We start from the raw sequence: 11,773 nt of genomic DNA, 5'->3' as shown, positions 1-11,773 counted from the left end.
AACATCCTGAGACCTGCAGTGGGAACATCACATGTCTGCCCAATCTAATTTACTAGGATTTTTATTATGCCATCTCATCTGAAAGGCCTTAAAACAGGCCTTTTTTCCTCATCTAACAATGTTTTGCGCAGATGCTCATGATGATTTAGCTCGCGGCCTGTGGCGAGATGAAGGACATTAGCTCATGTAGCAGGTGCTCCGTGGCTCTCAGCAGCTGCGCACCAGTTTCACCAGTGGATAATGGGCAGGTTTCTGATGGATCAATGATCCCTGCACACTGCCGTCAGATGATTAAGACGTTTGTTATGTGCAGCAGAGTTATATTGCTTTTACATGACTTAAAGGAATATTCCAGATTGTGTACAACAGTCTGTGGACTCACTGCATGTACAACATGCTGACGATTTACCACACAATATGAGCTCAATTTAACCCACAATTCGCTCACTTGTAGGTTTGCTTCAATTGAATACTTTTGCAAATGAATAAATTGCTTAATTGTAAATTATTATATGAAACGCAGGTAACACTTTACAAGGTCTCATTTGTTAATACAGTATTAGTAAATTAATTAACGAACATGAACTAACAATGAACAATTTATTTTTACAGCATTTATTAACCTTTTGTAAATTTAAGTTAGTAAAAATGATCATGTTCACATGTTCTAATATTAACAGATACACTTTTGAAAATTGCTTCACTGCAAAATTGTTCATTGTTAGTTCATGTTATCTAATGTAGTTAACAAATTTGTTAACAAATAAACCCTTACTGTAAAGTTATCGCTTTTACAAATGAACAAATTTCGCAAATTGTTTGCATGTAAAAACAAACGGGAATCTGATGCATTGACACCCCAAACATTCATCTAGATAGCTTGCTGAATATCGGTCAAATACAGGCAATTTTTGCTGTATTCATATACGGGTCAAAACACAATACTGGTATCGGTTGTTGGTAACAATTAATTGTCTGTTACCAACAAGCGGAGACCAGTATTGTGTTTGGACCCATATATAAATGAACAGTCATTTAAACCGTATTGGTAAATACAACTTGAGAGAGTGTTCATGTCCAATTTTCCAAAGGAAACTCGTATTTATGATAATTCAGATAACACGTGAAAGCAGCATTATATGGCAAGCCATTTTAGCTTAAAATGTTCCCAGCGTTACTCGTTGTAATTGCATTTTTACTATTAAGAATTAAATTAGAGAGCTCTATATTCAATTCTTACTAACAATTTAAATTAGAGAGCTCTACAAATGAATTTTTACTAGTCATATGTCTCCATTGACTTCCATTCATTTTAAATTACAGAGCTCTACAGTTGATTAGAGAGCTCTACAGTTAAATTATTACTAGTAAAAATGCAACTGCAGAGCTTTCTGATTGAATGTATACTAGTAAAAAACAAATTAAAGACATGTATAAAGCTCTGTTATTAAATTAGGGAACTTTGCATTTATGGGAAGCCGTTTTAGCTTAAATTGTACCCAGCGTTACTCGTCGTAATTGCATTCTTACTAGTAGCAATTACAATTAGAGAGCTCTCTTATTCAATTATTACTAGTAAAAATTACAATTAGAGAGCTCTCTAATTCAATTATTAGTAAGAATTACAATTACAGAGCTCTCTAATTCAGTTCTTACTAGTAACAATTCCAAATAGAGAGCTCTACAAATCAATTTTTACTAGTCATATGTCTCCATTGACTCCCATTCATTTTTAATTACGGAGCTCTACAATTGAATTGTTACTAAGAATTACAGTTAGAGAGCTCTCTATTTCAATTGTTACTACCAAGAATGCAATTACAGAGCTCTTTAATTCAATTACAGAGCTCTGCAATTATACATATCTTTAATTCGTTTTTTTACTAGTAAAAATTCAATTAGAGAGCTTCTTACTAGTAAGAATTGAATTGATTATTTAATTATTAATAGTAAAAATGCAATCAAGACGAGTAGCTAATGCTGAGAACATTTTAAAGGGGTCATCAGATGCAAATTTCACTTTTATATGGTGTTTGCATATAAATGTGTCTTTGCAGTGTGTGGACTCAACCACCATACATTGAAGAAAATCCATTCACTCCTTTTTTTTCAATCCTCAAAAAGCCTAAACACTCTCAATAATTAAGCCGTTTGGATTTTCTGAGCAATATGTCATATTGCTGATGCTCCGCCCACGACCGCTGACGGACTGTCCTGTATTAGCATATTTCCACCCCTCATCACTTCACGTGTCTTGTGTCGACCCGCCCCATGGAAGAGAGGGGTGGGGTGAGCAGTTGCTCATCATTTAAAGAGACATGCACCGAAACGGGTCGCTGTGAACAGAGCTGTTTTTGAGGAGGTAAAAAGGGTGGTTAAAATTCCACAATGCTTGTGTAAAACAACAAAGTATGTTACAAACTTTACATGAAGACCCTAAAGAATCATACCAACTTGTGGAAAATGGACATCCGATGACCCCTTTAAGCTAAAACGGCTTGCCATAGCATTTTGCATGAACAGAAGTTCATCCGCCTACAAAACTAGCCCCAGCCATAACTTTACACATGTGTATTGAATTCATGTTCATGAATTAATATTTTTCCATTCAACCCATCAGGAACATCTGCTAAAATGTCCATGCAAGACATTGATGGAACTTGAGTTCATTCAGAACGGAAAAGAAACTCGGATGAATGGAAAAACATCTTCAAACAACACGTAAATTATGTTGAAACGAAACTTCACATTCTTTTGTGCTTCTAGAACATTCTCCCTCCAAATAAACTGCTCTTTTGGCCACGGTAATGAATGCTAACAATCTTGCTGGGAATGAAGGAATGCCAGCTCGCAAATCTCTGTAAAAGCATCGGCATCCACTGACTGGCACTTACACGTAATTAACGATTCGCCACATACAGGACTAAGTTCTCCTCGGGGAAACAAAGAAAAGAAAGCCTTTTGAGAAAAACATTCATTAAACATGGCGAGAGAGCGGTAAATTCTTCCCATCACTCTCTCCAAAACCTTTCCTAGTGATTTATCTGGCTCTTATAATGGCATCAGTGGGAGTCCTGCGGTCTTGGATGCGTCTCGAGGTGGATCTGCACTGAATTAAACAGCCTGAGGAGGGAGGGATGAGTTATCCAATCGCTCACACTAAATAAATCAACCAATCAGAGTCACCACAACAGATACTTAAAAATCATTTAATTTAGTATTCAGGAAACTCACAAGGAAATGTAGCAATACTGAATTAAGCTAGATGCTAATGATTACATGCAAAGGCAACAAGTAGCCTACATGACAGAGGTCTGCACTGCAGTATCAAGATGCAATTATGCAAGTATGTCCTTTTCCACAAGGAATATGTGAATATGCAATAAAACTTTTCCAAACACTTCCAAAAACCTGGACTGACCCCTGATGTTGACATGCAACTGCAAAAAGGTGCTCTGTTGGCAAGCATGTTGTTGTGAGGGAGCCAGAACTGCAGTGATCGGTCTTTGCTGTTTAACAAACACTACATAGATTTGCAGGCCTGTCATTGCAACAAAAGCAAGAGTACGGAGGAGGAAAAAAAGAGAAGTGGAAGGCCTGACCTGTGAATATATCGGCGACCAGAGCAGCGCTGGCGATGTCATTTCCGTGGCTTACCACAGCCATTTCCTGCGAAGTATTCAAGGCCTCAAAATTACAGCTTCTGTGCATGGCAAAGCCTGATACCTCTTTCATTTCGTAAAAGCTGCATATATTTCAATAGGTTTTAAAATGTGGACCAAAAGAGGGGTGGGTTCCTCTCTTTAAAAATATATACAGACAGTTTCTGCGTAAGTGCATTAAATCTTGCGTGTCTGGTCAGAAATTGATGGCCAAGATCTTCTGGGCTCTTTCATTTGATTTAACCAGCGTATGTTTTACCATGTTTTAAAATAATGTGGATATAGAGAAGGCCGAGAACACTCGGTAAAGATAATGAATTGTCCGCTGCTGTTTAAGGCAGCTGCAGGCACTTATGCATGATGACCGTCCACTGCATGAGTCTTCCACCAGGGGGCGCTCGGGGATCACAGCGAGGGTATTTTGCCACAAATAATAATAATAATAATAATAACGTACTAATTCAAAGAATTGGCACTGACATAAAATATTATCTACCCAAGTGATGTAAAGTGTTTAAATAATATACCTTAGCCTTATGCAGTAATCACAAATGCCTCTAATCTGTCCATCCTGATCAGCGCTAATTTAAATAAAGTAATGGTAGCGTGACCCCGCCGTTTATGTGGATACTATTTTATACCCCAGTAATTTACGTAAGAATCTTTAATATTAATATATAATGTTGGTGTTAAAATGCATAGTGTTAAATGTAAAAATAGGGAAAATATTATTTAGACTCAATGTACCTTGACCAATCAAGGACAACCTACCAGAAATCTGAGCCACGCCCATTTCGTTATAAAGTAGTTCATGTTTAATCTCTTCACGTTTACATTTACAGATAACAGTTACCAGAGTGCTTTTTTATAACTGTTCATGTTACGTAAAATTCTTAAATGACATTTAGAAGTACACTATAATTAACAGCGGTTTAATACCTTACAAATACTGCAAATATATGTTAATATATGCAGCAGCCAGTTAATATATGGCCTTTCTTTATGTTTTATTTCTAAATGGTAAATGTCTAATCTAGAAAGAAAGCAAATGCATTTTCAGGCCCTGCTGTTGTATTTTTTTTTTCTTCTTCAATACCGCCATCTTGTGGACATTTTCAGTAGTGCAGAGAAATCACTTTATACACGTTTATATTAAATTATGCAAGTGCACAAAAGGTGACCGAAGTGCTTTGCATTTGTTAATGATTATTTTATAAAATCTTTACCGTTATGAAATGATATTCAGATGTAGGTCCTACTATAATTAATAGGGTTTGATATTACAAATTAATAACTAATATACAGTCATTTTATTTATTTTTCTAAAAGTATTATTTAAGCAAAGCAATTTAAATGTATAATATAGAAGCTATTTTTTAAAGAAAAAAAAAGTTTGAAAAGAAACTTCAAGACTTGCTGTATTATTTTATTCGCATTTTGCTGCCACCTTGTGGACATTTTAAGTAGTGCTACAACATCACTTTAGCGGAAGTTTACATGTGTACATGATTCATGATTCAAGTTCACAAAGGGCGATTAGAGTGCTTTAGTTATAATGAATATTCAGTCATTTTATTTTTTTCTCTAAAAATATTATTTAAGCTTGCATTTTTTCTCCCCGTTGTTTGAAAATAAACCTCCAGCACTTGCTGTATCATTTTATTCGTATATTACTGCCACCTTGTGGACATTTTTAGTAGTGTTGCAAAATCTTTGTATAAAAACCTGTAATATCGAGTTAATATATGCAGTAATTAATATAGTCATTTCATTTTTTCTCTAAAAGTATTATTAAAGAAAATCAGTCTAAAGTTATAATCTAGAAGCGAATTGCATTTTTTCCCCATTGCTTGAAAAGAAACTTCCAGCACTTGCTGTATCATTTTATTTGTATTTTACTGCCCTTGTGGACATTTTTAATTGTGCAGCAAAATCACTTAACGTTTACATTTACTGATTCACGATTAGAATGCTTTCATTAATGATAAATCATAATTCATTACCATTATTAAAAGTAGACCAAATTAATAGTATAATTAATAAGGTTTAATAATGCAAATCTTCTTTTTCGAGTGGTTGAAAGCAAACTTCACACCTTCAGGCAATCGCTGTATGATTTTATTTTATTTTTTTACAGTCTAGGGATTTTATTCACATTTTACTGCCACCCTGTGGACATTTTTTTTGCAGTGCAGCAGAATCATTTTAGCTAACTTTTCATGGTTACTTACTGATTAAAGTCCATAAAAGGCGATTTTGCATTTGTTACTGATAATTCACGAGACGTAAAATTACGACTATTAATTGACATTCAAAAGTAGGCCCTATTAATACTATAATTAATTGTTTAATACACCAAAAACTATTTTAATATGAATTAATGCAAGTTAAAATAGGGTAATTCTATTTTTTCTCTCTAAAAGACTGATTAAAGACCAGTCAATTTAAAATGTCTAATCTGGGCGCTTTTTTAAGTGTTTGAGTCATAGATATATAAATATAGATTCCTAATTAGTAGATGTTTCTAAACATATATGGTTTGTGTGACCTTCAAATCCGCTATTATTTTATTCGCATTTTACTGCCGTCTTGTGGACATCTTCAGTAGTGCAGCAAAACTGTTCCGTCAAATTAATATGGCAACCAAAATTATTGCAACTCAAAATCAGGTGTTTTATGAGTCAGATGATTATTTAAGTACAAAGCAACACACGGGTGTCTGAATTATTTGTTTTAAAAGAATAATTAAAATATGCATTAAAATAAAAATAATTCACAAACAACAATTGTTTTATTTAATATATTTATTATGAAGGGGAAAAAAAATCTATTATCATAAAATGGAAAAAAAAAAAGAAAAGAAAAACATGTAACAAAACATGTGACCATCTACATTGGTGATAAGAGCATTTCATTAGAAGTTGACCTGCACACAGTTTCACACACAGGCAGGGTCGGGCTGACCTGGGGTCAGTGCGGCATTTTTAGCTCTAATGCTTTTATAAAGCTGGGAATTGCAGGCATACTGAGATCCATCCAGTCAAACATGACGACTTCAACCCGAGCCAGAGGCACAACAGCGGGGCGGAGCGACCGATGGCGGCCGTCTTAAAGCACTAACGCTGGGAGCAAAGTCAATTTTACAACATCATTCTAATGGGACAATTCTTAACATTGTTTGGGTGTGCAGTCCAGTCAAAAGTTTGTTTCCTTCCTAACATTACAACCCCAAAGAAATATAAAGAAGATTTCATTGCACGTGTTGGACAAATGTCAGAGCCGGTCGGGTGTCAGTGAGAATAGTAGTGCTGTGAGCTGACGGAAACGCTGGATGTTTGATCGTTCATCAGCATGTTTTCTGTGAGCTTGAGTAATAACAGAATAGGTCAACGGTAACAAATACATACTGGATACGCTCTCACGCAAATATATTTACACATCCATGCAGCCGGAGCCGAGGGTAGCAGCGTGTTAGATGAGACATGAACGTGTGGCTGAGCTGGTTCACACTAAAAACATGACTTCAGACAGGCCGAGTGTAACCATGATGTCTGAGCAGATGTGGAGGAGATGTGACTGATGCATGTCGTTACAGATGTGGAGGAGATGTGTATGATGCAGGACCATTACAGATGTGGAGGAGATGTGTATGATGCAGGACCATTACAGATGTGGAGGAGATGTGTATGATGCAGGACCATTACAGATGTGGAGGAGATGTGTATGATGCAGGACCATTACAGATGTGGAGGAGACACGACTGATGCAGGTCCATTACAGATGTGGAGGAGATGTGAATGATGCAGGACCATTACAGATGTGGAGGAGATGTGACTGATGCAGGTCCATTACAGATGTGGAGGAGATGTGACTGATGCATGTCTTTACAGATGTGGAGGAGACACGACTGATGCAGGACCATTACAGATGTGGAGGAGATGTGACTGATGCAGGTCTGTTACAGATGTGGAGGAGATGCGACTGATGCATGTCCGTTACAGATGTGGAGGAGATGCGACTGATGCATGTCCGTTACAGATGTGGAGGAGACACGACTGATGCAGGTCCATTACAGATGTGGAGGAGATGCGACTGATGCATGTCCGTTACAGATGTGGAGGAGACACGACTGATGCAGGTCCATTACAGATGTGGAGGAGATGTGACTGATGCAGGTCCATTACAGATGTGGAGGAGATGTGACTGATGCAGGTCCATTACAGATGTGGAGGAGATGTGAATGATGCAGGACCATTACAGATGTGGAGGAGATGTGACTGATGCAGGTCCATTACAGATGTGGAGGAGATGTGATTGATGCATGTCTTTACAGATGTGGAGGAGACACGACTGATGCAGGACCATTACAGATGTGGAGGAGATGTGACTGATGCATGTCTTTACAGATGTGGAGGAGACACGACTGATGCAGGACCATTACAGATGTGGAGGAGATGTGACTGATGCAGGTCCATTACAGATGTGGAGGAGATGTGACTGATGCAGGTCCATTACAGATGTGGAGGAGATGCGACTGATGCAGGTCCATTACAGATGTGGAGGAGATGCGACTGATGCAGGTCCATTACAGATGTGGAGGAGAGCACAGTGACTGATGCAGGTCTGTTACAGATGTGGAGGAGATCTTGGGTCAGGCTCTATGTAGTGCTGTCAGGAGGGACGACCCGTTGGCGGGCGGTCTTGGGACGGTGGCGGGGTGTCGAGGGCGAGCTGCGTTCACTCTCGGACTCGGAGGGCTCGGTTTCTGCCTGCGGGGAACCGGTGTCCCCCACCAACTCCCGCAGGAACTTAAACTTGGACAGGAAGAGCTGCCACACCACATACCACCCTGAAACAAGACAAACAACACTGGACATGTGATTCAGTAACGGCACGTTTGGTTTACTCTGGAACTGTGAGAGAGATGATAGGCTTTTTGCATTTATATATTCTCAAATAGGATTTGTTTTATGTTGGTTCACACTAAAGCATTTACATTAACTGTGTGATAAAGCACAGATTAGCAAATTTATATGTGAATTTAAAGCCCTTCAGATGCCTCGCGGGTAAAACTCTTTTATAAGCTTATTATTAAAAGAATATTAAACATTTTATCAGCAGTGAATCTCAAGAAATTTTTCCTATTCTAATTAAGACCAATAAGATTTGTTTTGCATTTTTACCCATTTGTGTGTACATTTCTCACTGCCGTAATAAAAAATAAACATTTTCTTACAAATACATTTCTTAAAGGTACAATATGTAAGATTTTTGTAATAAAAAGTCCAAAAATCACTTGCCCAGTGTGATATCTTTCCTGCAGTTGTGTACTTACAATATCCCAAAAGATTTTTAATTCCAATTTTAAATAATGGCTCGTCATGACGTAATATATCCGCGTTATCCCTGGTTTCCGCTCGTACTGCCATAGTAACCATGGCGACAGACGTGGACAACTGCGTAACGTCTAGCGGCACGCTCACGCCGTTGTTGTTTTGTTCAAACATTATAGACTATGGCAAGCAGACTTTGGGACAAAAGGAGAACTAAAACGAGGATCAATATCAGAGTGGCGTTTTCGAGATCCTTTATATCCGCGGGACTCGCGTGTGGCGCTAATATCTGTCTCTCATTAGCAATCATGCACTGCTTCATACCACAGTCATGTTAAAAACATCAATGTATTCACTCATCCATAAACATTAATAGATACTTCGGCATGACGACAAGTTTCATAATTCCACTTGTGCGTCATCAATCTACGCCTTTGTTATTGTAAGAGGTTAGCGACTCCTTGTGGCGAAAAAAATTACATATTGTAGCTTTAATAAAGATCATTTCTTACTGAAAATTTTGGGGTAATATTTTAATTTTGGGGTAAAATATGTCAATCGATCGATCGATGGATAGATACTTTACCGTAAGGTTCCATTAACATTAGTTAACATGATCTAACAATGAACAATACAATACTGCACCATTTGTTAATCTTAGTTCATGTTCATTGTAACATTTACTAATGCAAGTCTTTCCTAATGAATGCACTGTGAACTAACATAAAATATGAACAACTGCATTTTTATTAACATTCACAAGGCTATAAATATTGTTTAAAGATTGTTAGTTCATGTTAGCTAATGCATTAACTAGTGTTAACTAATGAGACCTTACTGTAAAGTGTTAACTGAAAATTCAGTGGGGAAAATGTCATAATGAAAAAATTTTTTAGCAAAATATACTTTTTTTTTCTTCTCACTCTTTGGTAAAATATGACCTGGGCTCACGCGTGGTAGAATTTGTGACTTTATTCCAACAGATTCGGACACTTCAGTTAACACAGATAAATGGTATTCGTCATTAATAGTAAGACACAGAAGGGGCAGCGGGTTCAGTTCAGTGACCAACATAGATCTGAGTCGAGCAAACCTTTGACATGAAGACTCAAATCACACACTGGACACACACACTTATGTAAGAGCAGACAGGATCCTACAGTACAGAAAACCTTTTTACAGCTACTGTGATCTTACCACATGTGGGTCAGTCAGAGAGACCTTGACTAAAGTCAACACTCGACTCACAGCGAGCTGTAGAAATGAGACGTGTCGTAATCAAACCCGCTGACCGTCAGCAAACCGGCTCTATTTTTGCAATGCTTGACTGTACCGACCACATTCTCTCTCATGGGTCATAAATCACTGTACAGAAAATCCTGCAACTGAAGGTGTGACTTTATCCTCTGAAGTGTGACAAGGTTCATGACCATTAGATGTCATCTCAAGAATCAAGCAATCACTGCATTACTTCACAAACTTCACAAAATCATGCAGTTCCTCAAATCTCCAGTTTAAGATAACCTACACTGACCCTGAAAGTATTTGGACAATCACGTCACACTTAAAAAATGTCTGAATGTCGAAACATCAAATAATAAATACCACAGCAAGTGTGTGTGTGCTGCAGGATGTTTTCTCAGGGGTTTGTTGGCTGCACTTACCGAAGAGCATGAAGAGGAGGACACATATCAGCGTGGCCACGATCACCAACACCGTCAAACCAACACTCTGCCACATCCTCCCCTCCTTTAGAAGAGAAACAAAGAAAAACTCCTTCACATCTGGACGATCTCTAGAAGCTCACCATGATCTCAACTCTACACTACAGCTGTGACGCCCTGTAGAAACACATTAACTGTGTCTCATATCACTCATGCCTGATATTATACTTCTGATAAAGATTTTAAATATCATACGTTATATGCATAATCATATAGGATCATACATTTCTGCTAAGTTTAATTGCCATTTGCAAAAGCTGCAACATATCAGTTATAATCAAACAGTACCATGCTATATCAAAGTACCATGTTATTACCATCTGATACCACATCGCTGTACCATAGTACAGTACTTTTTAGGTACACACATCAGATTATATTATACATTGTATGTTACATGTCTAATATCGAGATCAACCCACCCCGTCAGGATAATACCATATAGATATATATAAAAATGCCACTTAATCATGTCATATTACACAAAGTAACAATGCTATGTTTCAGACAGTAACACTATGGCAATAGTACAGCGATTGTACTTTGAAAATATATAATTGTACTGAAACTGATAATGAAAAATGTAGCCATATTATTTCATATAAAATATCATGATAAATCTAATTTTACATGTGTGATATATCAGTATAAAGTACACGCACTAACACACGCACAGGTCCGATGCTGACATGAGTCATGCAGATGAAAGTGTTTATGTTTATAATGATCAGATTTATGATCACACACTTACAGTCGTTCACTCCTCACAGTCTTCACGCAGAATCCCGCGGGGACGGAGGCCGGTAGCGCGGGTCATGGAGGGTCTCAAATATTCCTCTTATCTACATCATTACGACATTTACAGAGAAAATAGAATAACGAGAAAACACCGAGCTCGAGTCAACAACAGACTCGATCTGAGATGACCCGGAAGTGCTCACGCCTGCCGTTCCGCCGCGCGGTATTGTAGGAATTGTAGTTTTCACCGCGCAAGAATAATGAAATAAACTACATTTGACTGTAGATCTTATCGATCTTATCTCACTTCATTAAG

The 11,773-nt window shown here is 37.6% G+C and overlaps 1 protein-coding gene and 1 long non-coding RNA gene across 2 annotated transcripts; one reads left to right on the top strand and one right to left on the bottom strand.

Moving 5' to 3' along the window:
* The first annotated feature begins 6,464 nt into the window (after nucleotides 1-6,464).
* Nucleotides 6,465-8,354, top strand: LOC307162974. Its single transcript, XR_013822002.1, has 5 exons — nucleotides 6,465-7,247; nucleotides 7,321-7,542; nucleotides 7,801-7,948; nucleotides 8,095-8,205; nucleotides 8,284-8,354. It is a non-coding gene; the product is annotated as an uncharacterized lncRNA (long non-coding RNA).
* On the bottom strand, nucleotides 7,871-11,662 carry smim13 (small integral membrane protein 13). The gene is made up of 3 exons (XM_079878763.1): nucleotides 11,471-11,662; nucleotides 10,660-10,744; nucleotides 7,871-8,511 (listed from the first exon to the last, which is right to left on the bottom strand). Exons 2-3 carry the CDS (start codon nucleotides 10,733-10,735, stop codon nucleotides 8,321-8,323), a joined length of 267 nt encoding a protein of 88 aa, XP_079734889.1. The 5' UTR covers nucleotides 10,736-10,744; nucleotides 11,471-11,662; the 3' UTR covers nucleotides 7,871-8,320.
* Between the last annotated feature and the right edge of the window lie 111 nt (nucleotides 11,663-11,773).

The sequence above is a fragment of the Squalius cephalus genome, assembly GCF_949319135.1.
Source record: "Squalius cephalus genome assembly, chromosome: 8".
Classification (NCBI taxonomy): Eukaryota; Metazoa; Chordata; class Actinopteri; order Cypriniformes; family Leuciscidae; genus Squalius; species Squalius cephalus.
The sequence above is the reverse complement of the archived record's forward strand: the minus strand, read 5'-3'. Positions and strand labels throughout refer to the sequence as shown.